The sequence below is a fragment of the Jaculus jaculus genome, chromosome 12, assembly GCF_020740685.1.
Source record: "Jaculus jaculus isolate mJacJac1 chromosome 12, mJacJac1.mat.Y.cur, whole genome shotgun sequence".
Taxonomy (NCBI): domain Eukaryota; kingdom Metazoa; phylum Chordata; class Mammalia; order Rodentia; family Dipodidae; genus Jaculus; species Jaculus jaculus.
Window position 1 is genome coordinate 93,619,092 of NC_059113.1, and position 27,336 is coordinate 93,646,427.

The 27,336-nt window shown below is 45.4% G+C and overlaps 1 protein-coding gene across 7 annotated transcripts in view; it reads left to right on the forward strand.

The window, feature by feature from the left end:
• Znf827 (zinc finger protein 827) overlaps window positions 1-27,336 on the forward strand; it is a 233,663-nt gene that overhangs the window by 152,332 nt on the left and 53,995 nt on the right. For all 7 annotated transcript variants that reach the window (XM_045130866.1, XM_045130860.1, XM_045130865.1 and 4 more), the window contains exon 8: window positions 1,671-1,774. In XM_045130866.1, the coding sequence (XP_044986801.1) occupies window positions 1,671-1,774 (104 nt within the window). The remainder of the gene's footprint in view (window positions 1-1,670; window positions 1,775-27,336) is intronic.

The following is a 27,336-nucleotide window of genomic DNA, read 5'->3' on the forward strand; positions in this document are numbered from 1 at the left end:
GGCATGGATTCGCAGCTCCTGGGTGCTGTCTGGGCTTGGTCCACATGGGGGTTTGCAGGGGCTGACCTCTTCAGGACGCCTTATCCCGCCTCCTGGGAAGGGCCGGCCACTGCGAGGCCCGGGTGGGGGGAGGGTGGGACTTAGGAGAGTCTGAGTGAGTGCCCCTCCTCTGCCTTCTGCTGGCTGCTCCCCGAGGCTGGTTCCGCTGTGCAGCAGGTGGTCCCCACCCTGGAGCACCCTCCTCCTCTTCCCCTTGTCTCTCTCCAACCTCTCAGCATGGCAGTGGCTTCCTGCACAAGCTGTGTCAGGGCTGTTACCATGCATGACCTTGTCGCCTGGGTACCGGACTCTCTGGGTTGGACTTTCTCTGATGAACACAAAAGGGTCTTTGCGTTTTCCAGGCTGCAGCGTGCTGACTGGTACGCATTCTCTCACATGGGATTGGGATGCCTGTAGGGTTAGAGTCGTACATGGTGGGCACTGTGACTGCGTTAGAACCATCTAGTTAAAAGCCCCCAAGCCCTGGGTGGGGCTCATCATGATAGTGATGTACCCTGGCAAGAGAGCTGGTGTCCCTATTCTACTTCCAGTTAGGACACGAGGAGAGCTTAGCTTCTCTAATTCAGGACCACCATTTTCTGTCAGTTCGCAGCCTCGGGTCACTCCCAACTTTTCATCCTCCAGACCAAGCAAATTCCAGATTGAGTTGCAGTACCAAGGCAAGGATTATGGGCAGGGTAACTGCCCCAGGTACCACCCTGTGCGTTGTTGGTGCCTGGGGGCCAGGTGACAGACTGTGGGAGAGCCAGGGGTTTACCTTGTCCACTGTGGGAAAGAGCACAGAGATGTCCTTTCAGATGCCGACCCAGTGGTTGGTCTTCATTTGGGTCCAACATGCCCAGACTGCATGGGGCAGGGATAAAACCCCAGCCTGCATTGAGCAGGGTAGAACCCCAGAGTGCATTGAGCAGGGTAAAACCCCAGACTGCATTGAGCAGGGTAGAACCCCAGACTGCGTTGAGCAGGGTAGAACCCCAGCCTGCGTTGAGCAGGGTAGAACCCCAGCCTGCGTTGAGCAAGGTAGAACCCCAGACTGCATTGAGCAGGGTCGAACCCCAGACTGCGTTGAGCAAGGGTAAAAGTGACCACTGCACTTTCCCCTGGACGGATTTCTCCATGTTTCAAGGTGAAGTTTTATGTGGACACCCTGAAGACAAAACAATGGTGTTGAGATGAGATTTGTGTAACATAAATGTCCTCTTCTTCTGTTTAAAAGCAGGTTTTACAATTGCAACCACAGTTACTATTATTTATTTATTTGATGCAGGGTCTCATGCAGCCTACGCTGTTCTCAGACTCCCTAGATAGCCAGGAATAATCTTGAATTCCTGATCCACCTGCCTGCACTTCCCAAGTGCTAGGATTACAGGCAATACCATCATGCCCAATTTTGTTTGCTGGGAATAGAGCTCAGGGCATTGTTCATGGGCACAAGTGCTCTACCAACTAGGCTATATCCCCAGCCCTAAAAACATTTATATTTTTAAACACTGAAAACAACACTATCCTATTCAGTAGCATGAGTGTGTGTGTGTGTTTGGGAGCAGATGCTCTGGGTGTCTTAAATAACTTTAATTTACTAAACCTCGCTTCTCCTCCCCTACCCCCAGCCCTTTCTTTTCAGAAGACACATTTAGACAATCACCATTCACCTCCAATTCAAAAGATCTGCTGCCCAGCGAATCTTTGCTGCACGGAAGACTATCGGCTCCAGGTTTGGATGCATTGTTGTTCCGTTTGCTTCTGTGATTGGCTGGTTTGAGAATGGCGTTTCTGGAATTGTGACTTTTCTGATACTTCCAGCTCAGGCATTGTAGCTATTCCTGCAAGGGCAGGTTTTAGAGAGGAAGGAGATGTGTCATTGAAACCTCAAATGTTTATTAAAAAAATAAAATGCAGATGGTGAGAACCTCTTTCTTTTGTTTTTAAGGGCCAATTGTTCGTTCCTTGCTGATAGCTTGTTCAGAAAGTGAATTTGTTTTTCTTTAAAATAACAAGGTGCAGCCTGAGAGTCATTTGTCTTATATGTTGTCAGTACTTCAGGCCACCAGAGAGGAAGTTAGGGAAGGATGAGGGTGAGAACTAGTTCCGGGTCAGCAGGTCATGACCTTGGTGTGGTATGGGCCATCACTGTGGCTTCCACAGAAGCACCACAGCTCCTCAAGCAGATATTGCCTGCCTGACATCTCTCTTCTCAGTTGTAGAACCTACTATCCATCTGTCCCTCTATCTATCCATCTAGCCCTCCTTACCTTGATCTCAGACATCAATCTGTAATTTCCTGTTCATTCTTCCCTTTTTATTTCTCCTTTCCAGGGTGGGGGGAGAAACGTGCTTATGGTCTTGTTGTTGTTGTTGTTTGAGGTAGGGTCTCACTGTAGCCCAGCTGACCTGGAACTCATTCTGTCATCTCAGGGTGGCCTCGAACTCACGGCGATCCTCCTACCTCTGCCTCCCGAGTGCTGGAATTAAAGGCGTGCGCCACCACGCCCGGCAGTCTTTTTCTTTTTAAATGAATGGGAAGACAGTTCCTTGGAGCTTGTATGTGTTTTCATAGTTGTTATTGGAACCCAAGAGCTACTTTCTTGAGACAGCCTACCTACTCCTTCCCCCAGCGCACCACCAACCCTGTCTCTAATCATTACCCTGCTCTGTAGTGTCGACAACCTCAGAAGCACTCAGTGGCCCCCATTCTCATTCATTTGCCAGGGAGAACAGAGTGGGGGACAGACGGTGGGCATGCAGGAGAGGTTGTTGTCCCTGTGGCCCCTTCAAGGGTCAAATCCAAGTGTCCTCCACATCCCCCGGAGCCCCGTGTCAGAACCCTGGAGAACTGTCCCATTTGCAAAGCAAAAAAAAAAAAAAAGTGAAGTGACATTTGAAGTGTTGGTGTGGGTCACCAGGTCGCTGGAAGTGACAGGTGGCACATGGGGGGAGTCATCAATGCCATCATTTATTTAATCTCACAGGATCAGGTCCATCTTTTCCACACATGCAAACCAGAACCCAAGTTCATGAATGTTCTTTAACATGGCAAGCAAGACATTTCTATTCAACCTTGCTCACACAAGAACGCATGACATAATGGCTGGATCTAGGAGTGGAAGGAAATTCTGTCCCATCGTATGGCTTCATTCTCAAACAGAGCCTCTTGTAAGGCCCGTTGACTTCCCATGGTGTCATTTTGAGTAACTGTTTCTCTAGTCCCAAAATTAATGCCCTGCTGTTAACTTGATGGATTGTGACTTTCTAATGTCAAAATAACTGCCTAGGAACGGCCTGTCAGTGTGCCGTGACCCATGCGGCCAGCGCCCCGTGATGTATATATAAACCCCATATTGCTCGGGTCACGTTTGGCTTGGCTGTTGAAAGAAAGGTTTATTGGTAGAGTTTAGAAAGGCTGTATTAGTGTATGTTTAACTGTGTGTAGGGGACTTTCTGTGGCTTGCTTGACAGACTTATGTTACACATTGCAATCTTAAAAGTTAACTCTTATTTTGGGGGCTGAGTGGTCAGTGTAAGTGGGATTTTAAAAGCCAAGCCAAGCCCGAGAGATGGCTCAGCAGTTAAAGGCACTTGCATGCAAAACATGCTGGCCCCCGTTTGATCCCCCAGTACTCATGTAAAGCCAGATGCACAGTGTGGTGCATACAGCGGGAATTCATTGGCAGTGGCAGGAGGTCCTGGTGCACCCACACCATCCCGCTCCCCACCCCTGCTCTCAAATAAATGAGTAAAAATGTTTTTAAAACAATTTTTAAAAATGCAAGGCCACCCTACTAAAGAATAATCTATTATACTTCAACTGAGCCTTTTGGGAAACCAAAAATGATTCCTATATATTTTCCTAAAGGAAACCACTAAAAGAGGGATTTAATTTTTGATATGCAAGGTGAAGAGACTTTGGAGATAGAGCTTAAAATATTAGAGACAAGCTTGTGATCATGAAGTTCTCATCTGAAGACCCTTTTTCAAAAGAATTCGCCCAGGATCTGGACAAATGGGAGATCAACCACAGTGAACCAAAGTTTGCAACATAGAGACTCTGAAAAAAAAAATAATAACTTGTGGTTGGAGAGATGGCTTAGCAGTTAAGGCACTTGCTTGTGAAGCCTCAGGACCCAGGTTCGATGTCCCAATACCACATAAGCCAGATGCACTAGGTGGGGCATGCATCTGAAGTTTGTTTGCAATGGCTAGAGGCCCTGGCATGCCCATTTATTCTCTCTCTCTCTTTCTTTCTCAAATAAATAAATAAACTTAAGAAATAAAATATTTCAAAAGAAGAGAGAAACCTTGCGTACTTCAAGTCAAAACAGTGTAAATGGCCAGATCCCTTCAGCACAATTCTGAAAAGCAAAGACGTCTTACTATGTTACTTTTCTGACAAGAAGCAATGTAAGGCTGATCTGGGTTCTCGGGACAGGAGACTGTAGCGTGTTCTGGGAGGGAAAGTGCGGCGGGGCAGTGTGACCTGTGCTGTGCAGCAGGCTCCACGGGAGGGGCTGTCCGCGCTGGCTCAGCGCTCCGCCTCCGCCCGTACCACGGCTTACTAGATGGCGCCGTCTACGTTCAGGGCAGCTCTTACCCACTCACTTGATCCTCTCTGGAACCACCCTCATAGACACACCCAAAAGTGTGCCTTGCCAATACCCAGAGTGGTTTTTAATCCACTATAGCTGACAACTGAAATTAGCTATCATACCTACTGTGGTGGTTTGATTCAGGTGTCCCCCATAAACTTAGGTGTTCTGAACGCTGGGTCCGCACCCCATAGCAATTTGTAAATTAAAGCTTCCTGGAGGCAGTGTATTGTTGGGGGCGGGCTTAGGGGTGCTATAGCAAGCTTCCTCTTGCCAGTGTTTGGTACACTCTCCTGTTGCTATTGTCCATCTGATGCTGGCCAGGAGGTGATGTCCACCCTCTGCTCATGCCATCATTTCCCCCTGCCATCGTGGAGCTTCCCCTCGAGTCTGTAAGCCAAAATAAACCTTTTTTTTTCCCCACAAGCTGCTCTTGGTCGGGTGTTTTCTGCCAGCAATGCAAACAGGACTGCAACACCTACCAACCGAGATTTTTTGAGGAAACTGTTTTTAAATAGCCTTCCATTAGGTTTAGTGAGAGACTTTTTACATATTATAAAAGGGGGTGTTCACTCATTTGTTGCAGAAATATCATTGTGCTCCAGGATGAAGTGCTGCTCTGGTGTTTTTATTGATATTACATCAAGCAGTGTTATGTAGTGTTTTTCAGCCCGAAGTCAGAAAGGGTGCATCTCAAAGTGCACCTGGCCCGCGAGGGTCGGGTATGTTGTGGCCCCACACCTGTGCTAGCACTCGGCTCCATCTCATCCTGGGAACAGGAAGACTGAGGGCCACACGGAAGATCTCGAAATTCTACATTAAAAGAACCTTGGGGGTCTTGGAGAGATGGCTTAGTGGTTAAAGTGCTTGCCTTTGAAGCCTGAGGCCTAGGTTCGACTCCCCAGAATGCACATAAGCCAGATGCACAAGTGGCACACATGTCTGGAGTTCATTTTCAGTGGCTAAGGCCCTGATACACCAATTCTCTCTCTTGCCCTCTCTCTCATGAAAGAAAGGAAGGGAGGGAGGGAGGGAGGGAGGGAGGGAGGGAGGGGACAAAAACAAGAATCTTGGGTCCTTATGGAAGACCATTTGGGCAGCTGGTTGCTGAATCACTGGGACTTGGAGGTGGAGTGGATAAAAAAAAAAAAACAGGCTGTTGTGATTGTTTAAATATAAAATATAAAGAATGTAAGAGCCAAAGGAAGAGTAGGACTCCTTACAATGTGCTCCTCCAATCACAAAATGGCCTGGATATCCATGACCTCACAGTGCCTGACACTACCTACACAAGCTATCATAATCGGTGGAAAAGATGATGACATCACAATAAAAGAGAGATTGATTGAGAGGGGCAGGGGATATGATGGAGAGTGGAGTTTCAAAGGGAAAAGTGTGTGGAGGGAGGGAATTACCATGGGATATTGTTTACAATCATGAAAGTTGCTAATTATAATAAATAAATAAATTTTAAAGACAAGAAATACAAAAATAAATAAAAAATAAATAAAATATCCCCCATAGCCTCAAGTGTTAGTAAGTAAGCTTCCTACTTAGTATCTGGCTGGGAGAGCCTTTGGGAGGTGGAGCCATGCAAGAGAAAGTAAATCACTAGGGGCAGGCTTTCAAGTCTATTAGTCCAGCCCACTGGCTGTTCAGAGCCAGCTCACTCAGGCTGCCCTCACCTGGCTGCTGATTTAAGAAGGTATGGAGCTGCTACCTGCCCTGTTTTTGCTTTCCTGGGCATGATGAAACTTCCCTTTGAAACTGTAAGCCTGAAAAATAACCTTTCCTCTCATAAGCTACTTCTATTGGGGTGTTTTGTCCCACAACAAGAAGGTAACTGCCACACAGACATAGGTCTTTTGACCTTAGATGACATTTTCAGTGAAGGCTGGTTGAGACACAGACAGGTGGGAACCAGAAGTTTAACTGGTTCAGAAGATGGGTCAACTTTTCCACAAGCCAGGTGAATTAGGGTGTGAAAGTAACTGTGCAGAAATGGGGAAGCCAGGTGGGAGATAGATGCCTTTTTAGTGACTGGGTAGAAAATAGCTTGTTAGTACATGAATGAAAGCGTGAAAGTCCTTAGGAACCTTCTCCTAGATAGTTTAAATGCTACCATTAAAATATTATTTCTACTCTTTATTTGCTTAACAAACTTCTTCTTCCCACAGACAATGCAAGATAAATGTCAGCCCAGAGAATTACCTTGGGTTCCCATTTGGTGGTGACTATCATTAATGAGGTTCAGTGTGCCTAGTGACAGTCTAGGAAATCCCTCAACTTCTGCAAACAAGCAGATTTATTTCAACAATAATCTTCACAAATCCTTAGAAACTGACCTGAAATGTCCCGACAATGGACTGTGTGTGAAACGCTTGGTTTCCAGTGTGGTGGTATTGGGAGGTGGTGGAACCTTCAGGTGGCAAGACATAGTGAGAGGAGTTAGGTTATTGGAGGTGTGCCCTTCAATGCGAGCCTTTGGACTCTCTTCCCTTCCCTTTCTTTGCTTCCTAGTTGCCTTGAGATAAACAGTTTTGCCATACCCTATGCTCCTACCGTGATGTATGAAGCTGCTACAGGCCCAGAGCAGGATGGTCGAGGCACCATAGGCTGAAACATATGAAACTATGGGCTAGAAATAAACCTTGTCCTCTACTAAGTTGATTTTCTTAGGTATTTTGGGTAAAGCAAACACATGTGCGTTCTACTGATGGGATGAAATTCTCTTGCACGTGCTTTCCGAGGAAGGCCACGGACAAGGGAAATGCCAGGTGAGAGGGTTCTGGAAGGTGCAAGAGCTGTCGGGCAACGGGACCCATGATTGAGTCCATATGTGAAACTGTGTTTGGGGTCTGATGAGCAAGAGCAACACTGCAGACTGTGAGCACATCAAGAATAGCAGGTAAGGGCTAGAGAGACAACTTAGCAGTTAAGGTGCTTGCCTGTGAAGCCTAAGGACCCAGGTTCCACTCTCCAGATCCCGTGTAAGCCAGATGCATAAAGGTGAGGGAAGCACAAGGTCGCACATGCCCACTAGGTGGCGCAAGCATCTGGAGTTTCATTTTAGCGGCTGAGGCCCAGGCTCACCAATTCTCTCTCTCCCTAAAAATTAAAAAAATAAAATAAAAATGAATAGCAGTTAACTAGACATTTTCCTTCAGCAGATGATATCTAAATCTCACAGCTGCCACCACCACAGAGACAAAGTCAGCCCAGAGCCTGCCCATGTCCTGGCCTCAGAGGTTGCCAATATTTCTAGACTGGCTTTCCTGAGAACAGGAGATATTCAGGAGCCAAGACCTAACATTCTCACTCGCTGTGAATGTCCCAGGCAGAGGTAACATCAGGGACCCTTAATAGAATGAGGAGGCAGAACACACTGTCACTTTCTGCTCAGACTGGTTTGGAGACAGTAGCCTGAGAGCCATGAATGGCTTCCTGGATATCCACTGGGTGCTAATGCTATCTGGTGGTTACTTTACAAAAGGAATAAAAGCTCTTTCCTCTTACGTGTGAGATGGAAACCACAGCCTATGTATAACTCAGTGCACCGTGTTTAATTTATAGTAGCCTCACTTGTGCCGGATTTATATTAATAGACGAGAGATTCTGAAGAGAGGCATTTTTCAGAGCATGTGGGGAGACTCTGTAATAAGAGACCCAATATGGCCGTACCTGCCGCCGTGTGTGTTTTTCCATCTTCTTTGGTGAGCGAGGGCTGTTAAGGCAATGCCTTGCTACTGCTTCAAAGCAATGTGGGCCTTCAATTCTGTGTTATTATGATTTTGAAATCACAGCAGGTTTGCTCTGCATTAAGTCAAAAGACAAAAGCACAACCAGAGTGGGCGTGAAGGAAAATGCAGGTCTCTGTGGGACTCTTTCACAGTGTTTGGAGTTTCCATTGCTTCTGTTTGTTTGTTTGTTTTCCGATGGAGTCTGGAGTTAGATGTTGTCAAATCCATCAGCAATTATATATGTAAATTCTTACCCTATTCTTCTAAAAATTGCCTAAAATTGCCCTAAAAATGCTTTTAGGTCTTTTTCAATAAGGGGGGAAAATAGCATCTTCCTAAAAATATATATCTCTGGGTAAACAGTGGGAAAATTTAATTCCTCTCAAGACTTGGTATGACAGTCAGGACTATCTAATGAAATGATTGGTTTAGAAATTGTCTGTCTGTCCCCAGGCCACTTCTAGATCATGTTCCCCTCTGTTCTGCCCATCAACCTCATCCTGGTCTGGCCTTCAAATGTCCCCAAAGGGTCCTGTATTGAATGAAGAGTCAGTCCTCAGTTGATGGCCCTATTGAGAGACTGAATAGAAACTTTAAGGTAGATTTAAGAAGGAAGTTATGTCACTGTGGGCATGCCCTTGAAGGACGTATTGATACCCATCCTCCTCCTCTTCCTCCTCCTCCTCCTCTTCCTCCTCCTCCTCCTTCTTCTTCTCCCTCTCTCCTGGTTTCCATGAGCTGAGCAACTTTACTTGCACCAGGTACCCTCTCCCTCCCTCCATGTATTCTGCGTTGCACAGCACCAAAATGACAACACGATCCAGCCTTGGACTGAAACGCTAAACCATAAGATAAAATAGATCTTTCCTCCTTATAAAGCATTTATCGCAGATATTTTGCCACCGTCTTGGGAAACTGGCTGACACATGCACTTCCCTGGATTCTGGATAAATGCTCCCTCGTCTTAGAGCGCCGCCTGCAAGTTCCCCTCCGCCGGCCACGCCACTGGCTAGATTGGAATGGTCTCGTTGAGAAAGGGTACATGTGCCTGTTGTGACCCCACCTCATAACCAAAGAGACAGCTACAGACAGACAGAAATACAAATCTGTCCTAGGCCACAGCAAAGTGGGTTTTTTCACCCACAATCCTTTCTCAAACACAACAGATTGTTTCCTAATGTTTCTAAAAAGAATCTTAATTTTTGAGAGAAAGAGGATGGGTGTGCCAGGACTTCTAGCTGCTGCAAACGAACTCCAGGTACATATGCCACTTTTTGCGTCTGGTTTTACATGGGAACTAGGGAGTCAAACCTGGATCAACAGGCTTTATAAGCAAGCACCTTGAACTAATGAGCTTTTTCCGCCAGCCCCAACCCCAATTCTTTTTAAATGCAACTAAGTCATAGCCAGCAGAATATTGGGAGTTGGTATACATTCTTTTTTTAAATTTATTTTATTTATTTAAGAGAGAGGGGAGAGAAAGAGGCAGAGAGAGAGAGAGAGAATGGGTGCACTAGGGCCTCTAGCCACTGCACATGAACTCCAGACGCATGTACTACCTTGTGCAACTGGCTTATGTGGATCCCAGGGATTCGAACCAGGGTCCTTAGGCTTCACAGGCAAATGCCTTAACCACTAAGCCATCTCTCCAGCCCTTAAACTGCTTTTGGATGAAACAGGTTCATTTTTATAGAGAAGGAAATGAACAGATACCAGGGTTCTACTAACGGGAACGGGACATCTGCCATCTCACCTAATTGTAGAAACAGCTCATTGAGACATGGGAATTATCTAGTTTACAGAGGACTGGGTGGCAGAGGTTCAAGAGTGGCATCAAGGAATTCCCATCTGCCCATGTACATCCCAAACATTAACATTGTACTCATGAGTATACTTGATCATGAGTCAAAAGTACTCCTTCACCTATGATATTTGAGGAACTGACATCAGTAACCACTGTGTGCTAATCTAATTCGAGTTTTCTTTCACTCTTCCATCTTTCTCGTCTCTCTAGTGCCTGGGAATCATTTGAGGTGTGCTTGCACTTGACACTTCTTTCCCCCAATATCAGGGTTGACCCTGGAGCCTCTACGCAGCAGCTGTATTCCCATTCCAGCTTCAGCCAGTGTTCGTGCCCTTCCTGTTACACTTGTCTGATTAAATGAAACTCCTCCTGCTGACCTCTGGTGACCTGGCAGGCTGGGATTCGGGGACCTTTGGTTCCCCTGGGTCCCTTTCTGTTCTTAGCAGGGCCAAAACTGTGGACAGTACAGGATAAAATTTCAATTTAGTCTACAGTCCGTCCCCTAACCTTCTGCCACTTCCTTGACTCGTGGGGTGGAGGACAAGTCTCCATAGTAATCGTGGAAAGCAGTAGTGACGGGTGCTGGTGGTAACCGGGAATGGCACGTGGGGACCTCTGGGAGGTTGAATGTCCAGGTTTTTCTTGGCACTGCGGGTCCCATGTAGGTAATTCTGCAGGAATTCATCATGCTGAGTACTTAGGACATTATTTCTTCATTCATCAAGGCCCCTGGGCTTATCTCCACATAGAAGGGTCTAGGTACCAAGCACACACCTATAGTTGTCAATAGGAGTGCACGTTTGATTCAGACTCACAGGGACATTGAAGACAGGGGATCTGAACTTGACAGCTTAACAGCAGGAGCGTTTCTGTGTGCAGCAAGTCTGAAAACTTCCACACCATGAGGCATTTCTTTGATGTGCTTGGTGGACAAGCTACAGTTTGGGCAGCTGTTGGCTAGAGGCAGAAAGTTGCATAGCTATGGAATGCCCAATCCAGATAATGTTAAGGCTAAAAATTGTGTACTCCTGACTAACCCCATCTGTCCTTCACCAGCTGGCTTGGTTTTAGTGTGGGTGTTTTCCAGAGAGGAGCTGTCAACTCCATTAAATACTGTCCAAGAGAAAGGTCTTCCATTAGTCATTGTCCAATTTGTGTCTGAGTTAGCCTTCTCCCAAATGTAAGTCACTTAGTTAAATTGTTGGTCTCTGCAGAAAAAAAAAAATTATGGGTTCATGTACTGAAGGAGAGTTTTGGTTTGTTTTAAATGAGGTGGTAACCTTTCCAAAGAAGAGATTTATGTTCCCATTCGATGCCTCACCTGTGGCCTCTTTAATAGCCACAAAAGATAGAGGGGAAAAAAAGAGGGGCCAATCCCCATAACCTCCATGCACCTGACACGGAGGTTGAGTCATGTGGTGTCAGAGTTAGTCATCAGCAGTTTCACGTACATACCTAACATCCAGAAGTCCTGTGTGAGAATTTGACTTCTCGGATGTAGGCGGCCCTGGAGGGCCGAGTGGCCACTTTGGCCTTGGTCTGATACCATCCTCTGCTCCAGGCAAGGCAGACGTACATGTGCCCACATAAAGCAATCCCAGCACTACGTACAAGGCCTCCGTGATTATGTTTTCACTTCACAACGACTATTTAGATGCCTTGAGAATGACTCAGGTATAAACAGCCAAAGCCTGCAGTAGGCATGATGGGTAACGGAGAGGACTGGTCTGAAAATTGCAATGTAGTGACCCTGGCTTCTGTTTGGGATTGGCTAATTCAATCTACAAGGCCTTTGTGTGTGTGTGTGTGTGTGTGTGTGTGTGTGTGTGTGTGTGTGTATTGTTCTTCCATTCCTTTGCTATTAAAATACACACTCTAATTTCGTCCAAGTTTTCCTTTGTGTTTATTCCTTTTCAGGGCAGCAACTGCCCTCCAGTAACCAGGGTAGGAAAAAAAAAAAAAAAAAAAGAAAAGTCATTCTACTCGCAAACTAGACCATCTATTTTCATTTAAACAAATCCATTCTGTAGCCCCATAAGTAGGACAAATGCATGCCTCTCTGTCAGAGTAACTATGCACATCACACTATAGACCTTTTGGATATAGTTTTATTGGGATGATGTTAAAGGATTTCATACCCCCATCCAGTCTTCTCTCTCATTCACTGTTTCGTTTTTCAAGATAGTTAATGTTTCTGTTCTTTTATGATTGTTATTTTTTAAGCCAGATGTATTTTAAAAGGTCATGCTTACAATAAGGAAATTATGTAGTTGGACACATCAAAGTAAAGTTGACAAGTGAAAAGGCACATTGATAAGGGCAGAAAGCGTTCTTTCTGTGTTTGTGGTTTTTGCTTCTAACACGGTGCTGGTGATATGGGAATTTTGGGTTTCCTCACCAGTACACCAACCCAGTACACCAATGCACCAATAATGTGGGGCTGTCCCCAATTTCGTGTCTTATAAATTCAACAAATGAAATCTATAAACCAGAGGATAACGTTCAGGAAGATTTTATTATAGCCTTAAGAGAAGGGGGACTTAATAGAAAGAAGGAAGGAAGGAAGGAGAGGAAGGAAGGAAGGAGAGGAAGGGAGACATAGAGAAGTCCAGACCTTAAGAGAAGAGAGCGAGACAGAGCTCTTGCAAGGGAGGAGGGAGGAGGTTTGAGGAACTCACCTTGAGACTCAGGTTGGGATTTTTCTGAGCTCCATGGATGGGCGGCTGGTTTATCCAGTCTAGTCCTGATGTAAGGTGTTTGGGGCCAGGATTTCTGGAAAAGGGCAACCTTCCCAGAAATCTTAAATCTCTGGGAAAGGCCTTCTTAGAAGAAAATAGAAGGACTCCCTAAGGAGGTAGAGATAAGGAAAGGCCAGACCCTCTTGATGTGTCTGAAACTGTAGTAAATTGTAATGACCTAGGTTTTTTCTTATAGGCCCAAGGACAGTTTTCCCACATTTAGTCTAGAAGAAAGCTGTTCACTTTGGGGTCCTGCCAGCTCTAAAGTGCCTAGTCAGTTTCTCTCCTACAATGAGCCTGTGGTTCAGTTAGGAGGTGTGGCTAGTGAGAAGAGGTTAGGTCACTGGGGACATGATTTTCTGGATATTGTTTCTCTCTTGGCTTCTGGCCTTCCTCAGCCAGACACTCCTGTTGCAGTCAGGTTCGCATTGCTGGCAGAAATCACCCAAGTAGGAGCAGCTAGTGGGAAAAGAGGTTGATTTTGGCTTACAGACTTGAGGGGAAGCCCCATGATGGCAGAGGAAACGAGGGCATGAGCAGAGGGTGGACATCACTCCCGTGGCCAACATAAGGTCAACAACAGGAACAGGAGAGTGTGCCAAACACTGGCATGGGGACACTGGCTGTAACACCCATAGGCCCGCCCCCCACGGTACACTCCCTCCAGGCGGCGTTAATTCCCAAATCTCCATCAGCTGGGCACCAGCGTTCAGAACACCTAAGTTTATGGGGGACACTTGAATCAAACCACCACAGCTCCCCATTGTGATGACTCGTCTCCACACAAGTCCAAAGGCAAGAGGCCGGTGGACCACGACCTGAAACCTTTGAAGTCAAAATAACCCTTTCCTTGTCATTACTTATCTCGGGTGTTTTGTCACAGCTGATAGAAAGCCGTCCGGGAAACTGGGCAGCTCAGCAGGACGAAGTCCTTAGAGCTGGCATCTTTAGGTCAGCTGTGCAGCTTTCAGTGGCCTCCGAAAGGCCTTGGGAAACATCGCTGGGTGTGGCGAGTCAGGAAGTAAAGTATAAACAGAAGGTGACGTGGAGTAGGGCGTCAGGGTCCCAGAGCCTGTCCCCGTGTCTTTGATTGTCACCTCCTTCCCCCTCCACTTCTGCTCCCCTTTGATTGGCCCCTCAGGCCTCTCTCAGATGTGTTCTCCTGCAACCTGCCAACGCCTTCGTTCAAGTCGTCTTCTTCACGGACTCCCCATCCCCACCCTGTCCCCCGGCTGCTCTCCCTGCCTCCAGCGCCACCGCATCTGGTCCCCGCGCTCCGGCCTGCAGCCCGCCTTATCTTCCTGGAGGGCGGAGGTCACTCGTCTTGTCGCCCCCAGCCCCGAGACCTGCCCACCGCCCTCACAGGGAAGGGTGCCTGGTGACTGGGTGTCCTCCGCTCTGTTCCCATTTGGCATCTGTCTTTCTAGTGCGCTTGACTTTGTTTGAAAGTCCTGTCCTAGGATTCCAGGACTAGATTAAGTACCACTTCCTTTGATATTCTTAGGTAGTTGCAATTGCTTATTTTAGCCTCAACCTTCAGGCTTCATGAGAAATTCCTTGTGAGGCATGGACTTGCCTTATTGGTTGTTGTTTTACTAGATGCTAGCAGCCATGGTTAAAACAAAAAACGTGTTGTTGCCAGATACGGTAATTTCACTACTCAGAAAGCTGAGGCAGGAAGATGGCTCGAGTTCAAGGCCAACCTGAGCTAATATAACAGGACCCTGTCTCCAAAAACCAAGGACTAGGGATGTAGCTCGGGGGTGTCCCCAGCATTGTCATCCTCCCAAAAGAAAAGAAAAAAATAGTAAAGGAATAGTGAAACTGCTGTTTTTAGAACTATAGTAGTTTTAAATATTCTAGGCAAATCTTGGGGAGGGGGGTCGCTGGACAGATAGCTCATTGGCTAAGAATGGTAACCTGACAAGCATGAAGACCAGTTTGATCCCCAGAACCTGCATAAAAAGCCAGGCATGGGGCTGGAGAGATGGCTTAGTGGTTAAGTGCTTGCCTCTGAAGCCTAAGGACCCCGGTTCAAGGCTCGATTCTCCAGGACCCAAGTTAGCCAGATGCACAAGGGGCGCACGTGTCTGGAGTTTGTTTGTGGTGGCTGGAGGCCCTGGTGTGTTCATTCTCTCTCCCTCTCTCTCTCTCTCTCTCTCTCTCTGCCACTTTCAAATAAATAAATAAAAATTAAAAAAACAAAAACACCAGGCATGGAGGAGGGGGCTGGGCTCAGTTGTTAAGGAGGCTTGCTTGTGAAGCCTGCTGACCCTGGGTAAATTCATCTTTCAGAAGTGACCCATGCAAGGTGGTCACAAAGCATGGTGCAAACGTGTGGGGTTAGCTGGCCGTAGCGGGGTCCCTGGTGCATCCATACCCCCCCCCCACATCCACACACACAAAGGTGTAAATAGAACTTTTTAAAGTAATGCATGGTGCTGATGGAGACAGGAGGGGAGTGGGGTCTTCCTGGTCAGTCTAACTGAAAAATGGGGAGTTCTAGGTTCAGTGAGTCTCTGTTTCAGAGGAATAAGATATAAAAGCGAAAGAAGCAGACACCTGATGTCTTCCTTTGCCCTGCACGCTCATGCACACGGGGTCTGCACATCAACACGCCCATGTATGTGCCACACACACTACACACGTACACTGGAGAGTGGGCGTGGGGAAGACCTTCAAACGTGGATCACAGTGCACCTCTGCCTTACCACAGGCTAACATGGTCCCATTCTAGCTCTTAAGTGTGCAGGTAAAGCTCTTTATAAATAGAGCTAGTCTCTATCTAAGGGGAACACGCACACTATCATGGAAGAGTGCCTCCAGGAATTAAATGGCCCACCTGGCTGGAGGATTGCAGGGCTACCGTGTTCATTTCTCCGCCTTAGCTGATTGCAGACCATCAGGGAAGCTACAGGGTGTTGCTGAGACCCGGAGTGGGAGACTGAAGGCTCCCAAAAGCTCCCAGGGCTTGGTTTGAAAGTCCAATGCTTGGGTTAATGAAGCCAGGCATGGTGGCAAGCACCGGTAGTCCAGCTACTCCAGAGGTTGAGGCAGGAGGATTGCTTAAGCCCAGGAGTTCAAGGCCAGCCTGGGAAACAGTGAGAATTTGTCCCACAGAACAAACAAACAAACAAACAAAAAACCCACAATGAATGTCAACACTTCATACTAATTTTTGGCTGCTATAACAGTCATAAAATTTCATGTCATTAAGTCTCTATTAAGAAGCTTGGAGTTGGGCTGGAGAGATGGCTTAATGGTTAAGGTACTTGCCTGTGAAGCCTAACGACCCATGTTCGATTCCCCAGTACTCACGTAAGCCAGATGCACAAGGTGGCACATGTATCTGGAGTTTGTTTGCAGTGGCTAGAGGCCCTAGAGTGCCCATTCTCACTTTCTTTCTGTCTGCCACTCTCTCTCAAATAAATAAAATAAATATTTAAAGCAAAAGAAGTGTGAAGTTACTTCAAGTAGAATTTTTTTTCTTATCGTTGAGCTAATGGCTATTTTCAGGAACACTTTCACATGAGCTTCTTTTAATATAATTTTCTTAAAGGACGGCTTTAACACTTGGTCTATATAGGGTAGCAGTTCATCATATAGGAGTCTCTCAGAGATACTTACAAGAAAGTGTGAGACATTTGAATTCAGAGTGAAATCCTGTGGAATTTGAACAACTCATGAAATGGGAGTTTCTTTTTTTTTCTTTAAAGTTATTAAAAATTTGTGCATGACATTTTCCTCTTGCTTTGGAAATATGTCCCACTGCATGGTGACACTTTCCCAGTTGTCTCTCACATGTGAAGAGAGTTTCTTGCAGCTGCCAGGCTACATGCTTCCCCGGGCACAGCTTTCACCTCACCTAGACAGGAAGTGAGTCCACAGACAGGTCCTGCTGGAGGCAGACATGATCGCATGGACTTGGCCACTTCTACCCTTTCAAATGCTTTTGTATTCTGTCTTCTCCGGGTTTTTTTTTTTTTTTTCCTTTCATTTTCTTGTTCTTAACTATGGTGGGGCTTACATAATCAAAGACTTGGCATGAAAAATACACTAGTTTAAAAATGCAGGGCTGGAGAGATGGCTTAGTGGTTAAGGCACTTGACTGCAAAGCCAAAGGACCCAGGTTTGATTCCCCAATGCCCACTTAAAGCCAGAGGCACAATGTGGCGCGGGTGTCTGGAGTTTTCTTGCAGTGGCTAGAGGCCCTGGAGCACCCATATCCCCCCCCTTTCTCTCTCTCTTTCCCTCACAAATAATTTTTTTTAAATGCAGGTAATGGTCACCAGAAATCTGGTGTTCTGTGTAGTGTTGTGGAGTTGCACGCAGACACCCCACCCTAGGACTTCGGCCACACACGGGCTCAAAAGGCACGGCTGCGGTCCGGGTCTCACTGCTGGTAGAAGTCACCCAGCCAAGAGCAGCTTCTGGGAAAAAGAGATTTATTTTGGCTTACAGGCTCGAGGGGAAGCTCCACGATGGCAGGGGAAAACGATGGCATGAGCAGAGGGTGGATCACCCCCTGGCCAACATCAGGTGGACCACAGCAACAGGAGGGTGTGCCAAACACTGGCATGGGGAAACTGGCTATAAAGCCCATAAGACCACCCCCAACATTACACTCCCTCCAGGAGGCGTTAATTCCCAAATATCTATCAGCTGGGGAGCTGGCATTCACAACACCTAAGTTTATGGGGGACACCTGAATCAAACCACCACAGGCACTCTAAAGTATGGGGACAAGAAGACTGCCAAGCAACCTAAGTGTCCATCAGTGTTGCAGTCAGGTTCGCATTGCTGGCAGAAATCACCCGACCAAGAGCAGTTTGTAGGATAAAAAAAGAGGGAGGGTTATTTTGGCTTACAGCCTCAAAGGGGAAGCTCCATGGTGACAGTGGAAAACAATGGCAAGAGCAGAAGGTGGACATCACCTCCTGGCCAACATAAGGTGGGCAATAGCAACAGGAGAATGTGCCAAACACTGCCCAGGGGAAACTGGCTGTAACACCCATAAGCTCGCCCCCAACAATACACTGCCTTCAAGAGGTGTTGATTCCCAAATGTCCATCAGCTGGGAACCCAGCATTCGGAACACCTGAGTTTATGGGGGACCCCTAAATCAAACCACCACAGTTAGGAACTGGTGAACTGAAGCAGGAACATTTTATGGAAAACTCCACAGCTATTTTTTTTTTAATGAAGAACACATACAATTCTTATAATCAGAAAATGTTAGTAAGTCCTTTGAATTTTAAACAAAGGGGTAATTGCTTGATATGTTCTCATCCTAAATGGTTGACACCAGATTCATGGAAGTTTCTGCCATGGGATTGATGCCTGTAGTTTTAGACAAGATCTCCTTTGTCAGAACCACATCTACATATGACCCCAGAAAAGTGATCGAACTGGAAGTGTTGGAAAAGATGAAAATGGAGCACGAGGCCTGATTTCCTTGGGTTCAGTCCCAGGCACCCGATAACCAGTTGATCATGCACATCTGTAACCTCAGTCTTGTGGGGAGCAAAGACCAGAGAGAGGCTGAGGCGGCTTCCCTGGTCAGCCAGTCTGATGGAAAGCGGAGCTCCGGGTTTAGTAAAAGACTCCATCTTAAGAAAACAATCAGGGGCTGGAGAGATGGCTTAGCGGTTAAACGCTTGCCTGTGAAGCCTAAGGACCCCGGTTCGAGGCTCGATTCCCCAGGTCCCACGTTAGCCAGATGCACAAGGGGGCGCACGCGTCTGGAGTTCGTTTGCAGAGGCTGGAAGCCCTGGTGCACCCATTCTCTCTCTCTCCCTCTATCTGTCTTTCTCTCTGTGTCTGTCGCTCTCAAATAAATAAATAATAATAAAAATTAAAAAAAAAAGAAAACAATCAGGGGCTGGAGAGATGGCTCAGCAGTTAAAGACACCTGCTTGCAAAGCTTACCAGCCCAGGTTCGATTCTCCTGTACTCACGTAAAGCCAGATGCACAAAGTGACACATGCATCTGCAGTTCGTTTACAGTAGCAGGAGGCCCCAGTGCTACCATAGTCATTCTCTCTCTGTCTGCCTCTTTCCCCCCATCTCTCAAATAAATGTAATTATCAAAGAAAAAAAAATGATCGGAAGAGCCAGAGAACACCTGACATTCTTCACTTACCTCCACATACATGTGCACACATCTGTGTGGTACACACACACACACACACACACAGACAAACACACCCAAAACAAACAAACGGGACACAGAATCCGTCTTGAGATACCCAAGTACTTCCAACTAAGAAGTAACTGTTCTCAGGCCCAGTGTTTCCTGGTCCACCCTCTGCTGTTCATTCGCGCGCACCTTTTCCCATCCTTCCCATCCGGGACTCGGGGTTTTCCAGTCACAGTGACTCACCCTGCCAGAGTCTAGTTTCCCACCGTAAGTGTCCGGGAATGAGTCATTCTCTGTCAACCTCAGTGGAATTAGGTTCAGGGAGAAGTCATGGAGGGATTCCTGAATGGACGGGTCCAGGGAAAGAGGCTCAAGAGGTTATGGGGGGAGGGAGGAATCAACTGAATTATAGGAATGGGAAGGAAGCCAGGAAACAGGATTATTAGGGAATGGGATCAACCTTTGGAAAAACGGTTTACAAAAAAGATTAAATACAGCTCCTGGCTGCCCGTCTTGGACAGCGTATGGCGGCAGCAGTTCATCAGTGAGGTGGAGCTTAAGTGACCATTTTGCAGCAAGTTGACTTAAAAGGCAACATGACTCACAGCAGTTATTTTTTTTTCCACATTGATTTTGTATATACTATATGGGCAGTTGCCCAGAGAAAAGTAGAGGAAAAGTTTGTTCAGAAAAGAAGAGAACTGTGTACTCTTACAAATGCTTTTAACATGTAGGCGTATTTTCACTATTTGAAAGTTATTTTTGGTACTATTTTTGGTCAAATTGTTTTTCATTTTTCATAAAAATGTTAATTTCTAAAGCACTGCAGTCTATCTCCCAACTGTTACTTTTATCACTCGAAAATGTGGTATTTTAAAAATACCACATTTTTTAGTATGGTGTCATACTAAGATTGTCTTGGATTCCATGCCTTCCATAGTAATTAATGTTTGGACTTTTTTTTTTTCTTCTTTTTAAAGAAACAGCGTTTGGACATGAAAAGGGAAAATTAAAGTTCACCAAAATGTTCATTGCAGTTATCTTTGGGTGACAGTGTGTCTCTGGACGTTTTGTTATTGGTATCTTTTCCCCCAACTTGTCCTTTTCCTCTAGTGTTTTACAATGAGGATGAAACATTGTTATAAAGAAAAATTAAATTTATTGGCAGGAATAAGAGGTTAAGAAAGAAAGATAAGATTTGTGATGCCTCAAGTCATGCATCCTAAGTATAATAATGACTATGGTCATATGCAGGACACGTCTTTGCCAGAGGCTTTTAAATGCCTTAGGTACCAATGATCAGATTTTAGTAGTCACTTCAGAAATTTTAAGGCTTACCCATCCGATAATTTATTTTCAAAGATCTATGAAATACTTGTGAGATACCTGGGCTGGAGGGATGACTCAGCGGTAAAAGAGTACAAACATGAGCGATGGGTTTGGACTTCCCCGGGACCCATGCAGGGACCTCAGCGTACAAGTGGCTGTCATCCCAGCATGCCTTTGGAAAGACAGGAGGCAGAGACAGGAGACCTTCTGGAAATACACAGGTCAACAGGCTGGGCAAACAGAGTGGTGAAAACTGAGAAGACCCTGACCCAAACGAGGTGAAAGGCAGGACAAAACACTCAGGATTGCCCTTTGGCCTCCATACACACACTGGCACACACACACACGCAAACACACACACACACACACACACACAGACATAAATATTTCCAAAGTCACATATATCAATTTGAGTATTTACCAAACTCACCCAAGAGATGATTCAAGCTTATGGTCTTACAAGGGAGATGACTTAATTAAACTTATCCCCACGTGCCAGCTATTCTAAAAGAACTGCGGACCATCTTTACTAACATGATTGTCAAAGCTAAAGTGTTTAATGAAACTGCATGTCACCGCAGACTGGGAGGCCTTAGGTGTGACTATAAAATCATGCCAGTACTTAGGACCAAGAAGTATGACCGTTCAGATTCCTGTTGGATCTATTTAACTTCCTCACCAAAGAGGTCACTTATAAAAAGAAAAGCAAAAAGCATTTCAGTGGCTCATTGATTTTCTCTTACATTGTTTTCATTCCTCCTTCCATCATGGTCAGCAGATACTGAGATCTTATAAAACTGAGACTTAAAGGCTGGAGAGGTGGCCCAGCTGTTAAGGCACTTGCCTGCAAAGCCTAATGACCTGGGTTCGATTCTCTCACATAGCCAGACACACACAAAGCTCATGCATCTGGAGTTCATTTGCAGCAGCTGGAGGCCCTGGCACACCCATTCTCAATGTCTGTCTCTCTTCTATCTCCCTCTGCTTGCAAATAAATAAATAAATAAATATTTTTTAAATAAGTCCTAAATATAAAAATATAAAAAATACTTAAATATAAAAATATATTTTTAAGTATAAAAATATCTGAGAGCCATTGGATACTTAATAAGCACTGAGAGGAGCTTATAGGATATGTGTACCGTAAAGTGAAAAGAAAGTTCAGTCATTCATTTTACATATACTCATTCGTATATGCTTTTTAGAAGTTTAGTGAACCGAACAAAGCCCCTGTCTTCATAACATTTATACCTTAGAACGGCGGGGAGCAGACAAGAAATATATGAATAATACACATGTGATGTGCTGACATTATCATTCATTTTGTGTTGCTATAACAAAAAACGTGGGACTAGGTAACTCCTAAAGAATAAAATTTTATTTGACTCATAGTTCTGGAGTCTGAGAAGTTCAAGACCTTGGCAACATCGGCTGTATATGTGGTGAGGGTTTTTTCTCTCTATCATAGACGGAGACCATCTTACACTGAGATAGAGCGAGTATGCCAGTTTGGGGTCTCTCTGTTCTTCTAAAGCCACTAATGCTCTGATTGGGGCCCCACCTTCATGACTTCATTGAATCAGTTACCTCCCAGAAGCTCCACCTCCAAACCTTTTAATATAGGAATTTGGGGATCAAGTGTCCAGTCTGAACTTGTGGAGGACACATTCATACTGTAGCAAACATCACACAAAAGTAAGTGAAGTCAAGAGTGGGCTTGGGAAGGGGCCACCCGAGGTAGATGTGATTCCTCAAGAGGGTGTGTTTCAGGCAGCTGTCTGGGGTAACGAATGCTCTGTGTTCTGTCGGCTGTGTGAAAGAGTGTTGTGGTAGAGAGAGCTGTTAATACAAGACCAGAGGGAGTTTGGCCTGGTGAGATGAGGCATGAGGGGAGGACTGAAGAACAGAGCTTTCTCTGCAAGAGTGCAGAGCCCACTGGAATGTTCTAGTAACGGGAGAATTGCATAATCTCATTTCTGTTTTAAAACATTTTTGAGGCTCTTTTTTGTTTAATCTTTAAAGACCAAATAATGTTCCCTGAAAGACTAAAATGAAAGAGTGGGCTGTGTAGCAAGCGAAAGGCAAAAAAAGTTCACTGGCCAAACTGTTTCACTAAAGGATGGAGTCTATACAGACCTTGAATAGTTAATTATCAATGGTGAGTGCTTCCCCAACATTTATCTCATTTAATTTTCCTTAGTACTAACTCATAAAAGAGTCATTCTGTTGTATTAGGTTTAGTCAAATTTTGTTTTGCCCTTGAATCAGTTAAAAATCAGTAGTTATTAACTTGAATAGTTGTAGAAGAAAAAAGAATACAAAGCTTATTCCACTAACTTAAAAAAAGCTCAGAAAATTATAGGACTTAGAATCTTAAAATCGAAATAAAACAAAACAAATCAGGGCGCTGGAGAGATTGTTCCATGGTTGATGGTACTTGTCTACAAAGCCTAAAGGCCTGCGTTTGATTCCCTAGTACCCACATGAAACCACATGCACAAAGTGGCACACGCGTCTGGGGTTTGTTTGCAGTGGCAAAAGCCTCTGGTGTGTCCATTCCACCCTCTCCTTGCAAATAAAAATATATTTTAAAATGACTTGATTATTTAGACATTCCTCTAGAAAAACAGAATGGCGTTCTAAGAAAGGTGAGTTTAGCTTCACACAGAATTGCCCCATATTATATATACAAAGCTATGTCAGGGAACTATGAATTGGCCAATAAAACTGTAAATTACTCTTAGGATGCTTTCAGGCCCACCTGGAGGCTATCCTATATGTGTGTTTTGTCAGGGCTGCAACTGAAGGGGTGCTTTGCAATCCTAAAACCACTAATGATGGCATTTCCTAGATGTTACACCGAATTATATTATATAAGACAGCAACATCCAGTTATTTCCAACGGGATTCCGGAGTATGTGTGATGTTACTGGGAGGCCGTCCCTGTCTGCTAGTGCGAATATACATGCACCTTTTGGAGTGAAGGAGTCACTTTTGCATGACTCACGGAAAAGTACATAGTAGAAAAGCTACGAAGAACCGAACCATTAAAACCCTGGCTTGTAAGGAAGCTGACCACAGGCACTGACCCCTTTCTACCTCCCTCCATAATCTTCAGGTGTTGAAATTACCTCAAAAATAATTTGATTTAGGGAGGCTGGGAGATGGCTCAGTGGGAAAGAGAGTGCTTGCACTCATATATGGAGAGATATATACACATACAGGCATGGCTACACATACGATGGAAGGCAGGGTAGAGACAGGAGAATTACCTGGGCTCCCTGGTCAGCCAGTCTGTCTGAATGACAGAGTGAGCTTCAGGTTGAGTGAGAGACCCTCTCTCAAGGAAATAGAAGGGTAGTGGTGGAAGGCTCTGGACACCACACACATGCACGTGCATGCATGACTCTGCACATATGTATGCATGTACCACACCCACCCCAAACAGGAAGAGAAAAATGTTTGATTTGTTATCGTGAGAGCTGAGGAATTAGGAACTTCTCATAGACATTTTGAAGATGTGCCTTATGCAAGTCCGTTGTTGGATAAGTAGCTTCAATGTGTCTCAGCCACCAGAAAAAAGAAGTGATTAGCTTGTCTTGACTGGTCGCTGAGCCATTCTCCCAAAGAGTTTTCACAGGTAACTTGCTAAGCGAGACAGGAATGAGACAATAAGTTTCTATGGGAAAACGGGCAAGGCTGACTTCTCAGTGCCGTGCTGATGAGTGTCCTCTAGGAAGAAGCAAAATCCGGATTTTCCTGGGGAGAGATAGAGAGTGGAGAATGGAGAAACCTTCACAAGTGATTCATTTACATCCACTGTCACTGCAGTGTAATACGTGTGTGTATATATGTGTGTTCATTTTCATTTAGCACACTGGTCAAAATATCCAAGATGGTGTGTGACTATATATAATGGGGGGGGCCTGGAGAGATGGCTTAGTAGTTAAGGTGCTTGCCTGCAGAGCCTAAGGACCCAGGTTTGATTCTCCAGGTCCCACATAAGCCAGATGCACAAGGTGGTACATGCATCTGGAGTTCGTTTGCAGTGGCTGGAGGACCTGACCCATTCTCTCTCTCTTTCTATCTCAAATAAAAATAAGTAAATAAATAATTTTTTTTAATTAATAAATAGGAAAATTCCTGGCTGACTGAGATGAGCAGGTTGCTGGCCCCCCACTCCCCAGAGATAGTGGCCCCTCTTTCAGCATTCTCAAGCACATGCTAGAACAGTTTGGAACAAACAGAAATCAAGTTCAGGAAAATTGCATCCACTTTGACAAAGCTTTTTTGTTTTGTTTTGTTTTTGTTAGTTTTTCTCTGTGTAAATACCCCAATCAGGATGTTGGCATGTGCTCTGCACACTGTGAACACGTTTTTTAAGTTATTTCCCTTTGATTGCAGAATCAGGGTCAACTTGTCATCCGACCTTTGGGAAATCATTACTGGTTCAAACCAAATGGTATCACTGTCTCTGTTAAGTTATTAGAGTGTCGGGGAGTCAGACACACTGATTTGTAAGGAGTCGTTTGATCAGCTGGGATTTACTTCTGCCTGCTTAGAAGGAAGGCAGAGAAGGGGCCGGTCTGGTTGGATTGCGTGGCAGATGTTCCCAAGATGGCAATGCCAGCGCTGTGCCTCCCGTACTGAAGTCCCGGTTCTCCCAGATCCCTTTGTGGACAGCTCGGGACCTCGGTGACAGCCGGTTCTGGGTGACCGAGGAGTTCAGAGCAGCGCTGCTTCCCTGACGGCCAGCCAAGAAGAGCATTGTGTTTCCTTTCCATAGTGGAGACCAGTCTGGCCGCGTTTGTTCCCATGGCTGAGTTTGATGGGATTGGAATTAGAAAGATTTCTAAAAGAAGAAAATTTAGGGTTTGTTTTAGTAAAGTTGGTCTTTTTTTGCTTCAATTTTACTTATGCTTATGTTTATTTAGTGTGGGAGGGTATGAATGCGGGTGCACTAGACCAAGTGTGTAGAGGTCAGAGGACAATTTTGGGGGTCATTTCTTGCCTTCCACCTTGTTTGAAGCAGAGTCTCCCATTGTTTGCCTCACCACCACCCCCACCCCCCACCTTCCAAGAACTTCTGTCTCTACCTCCCTGCACTACAGGTGCAAAGAGTAGAGAGGCTAGAGGCCCTGGCACGCCCATCCTCATATTCTTTTTCTGTCTCTTTCTCTCTCTCTCTCTAATAAATAAATAAAATATTAAGTTGTCACAGCTTTTAGCTTTTACATGGAGCCTGAGGATCAAAAAGGGCTCAGAGGCGCATAACAAGCATTTTGTCCACTGAGCTCCTAGACTTAGACTTTAATATACTTTGTCCAAACAAAGATGGCTTTGTTTGGAGAGATGGCTTAGCAGTTAAGGCACTTGCCTGCAAAGCCAAAGGACCCAGGTTCGATTCCCCAGGACCCCCGAAAGCCAGAAAGCCAGATGCACAAGGTGATGCATGCATCTGGAGCTCCTTTGCAGGGGCTGGAGGCCCTGGTGTGCCCGTCTCTTCCTTCCTCCCTCTCTCTTTCTCTTTCTCTATCTGCCTCTTTCTCTTTTTCAAATAAAGAAACTTAATTTTCTTTAAAGTAGGTACTAAAATGTACTAAGTGGTTCATCTGAATTGTTTTTTTTATTTTACAAAAGCCACTTTTCTGTGTGCGCACACAAATACACATGTGTGTGTACACTAAATCATGATGTAAAATACAGAGATAGGTTATTAGTAAGTAGATTAGTCATTATGATAGAATAAAGAGAAGGAGGGAAGAGAGGAATGGAGGAAGAGGAAAAGAAGAAGGCAAGTAAAGACCAAGAGCGTAAATTGATAGCCATGGCTACAGAAACTGCCTTTACATAGGTACATCTGACAATGTATGTCCACTCTGTTTTCTTTCCCTTTCTTTCTTTCTTTTTCTTTCTTTCTTTCTCTCTTTCTCTTTCTTTCTTTCCTCCTTCCTTCCTTCCTTTTTCGTTCTTGAGGCTGGGTCTCTCTATATAACCCAGACTGGTCATTAACTTGTAATCCCCCTGCCCTGACCTCCTCTCAAGTTCATTTCACCTTTAAAAAATAACAACACTGGGCTGGAGAGATGGCTTAGCAGTTAAGCGCTTGCCTGTGAAGCCTAAGGACCCCGGTTCGAGGCTCGGTTCCCCAGGTCCCACGTTAGCCAGATGCACAAGGGGGCGCACGCGTCTGGAGTTCGTTTGCAGAGGCTGGAAGCCCTGGCGCGCCCATTCTCTCTCCCTCTATCTGTCTTTCCTTCTGTGTCTGTCGCTCTCAAATAAATAAATAATTAATTTAAAAAAAAATAACAACACTGGTTGAGACCCACCAAGTTCATTTCACAGTTGGCTAGGGTGTCACCCCCTGGATATTTGAAAGTCACTGAGATGACCAATAAGGGATTCCAGAGATCCCACCGTTGAGTCCCCATTCTGGAGTCTGAGAACTGCCTTTTGGATCCTAACACCGGCCTTGCGACAGTGGCTTTGGGTGCACATGAGCAGGATAGTTTGTGGCAAATGCCTGTGGTTCCTAACCCCCCCCCTGCTGAGATGGGTGCATCCCTTCACCCCGAACAGCCCTCCCCCACTGTGACTCTGCTAAACCCAGACAAACCAAAAGGAACCAAAGTGGATGAAGGAAGACCTGCTATTTTAAACATAAAATTACACCAACAGACTGCAGTCCCCTCCCTTAAGGGTTAATCCAACTGAGCCTGTCCATCACGTGGCCAGGAGACCACCCTTAGGAAAGCTGATTCTCCTGAAACCATGTTAAGTAGATGGGAGGAATAATTGCCACCTTAGTGAGATAACACCCTCAAACTACTGAAGCTCCTCCCGTTAGAGCAATTGCTTGCAGGTTCACATTGCATAGCCTGCCTGGTTTTCTGAATTCTAACTCAAAATGTGTAACCTTTCTATTTCCTCTTCCTATCACTTC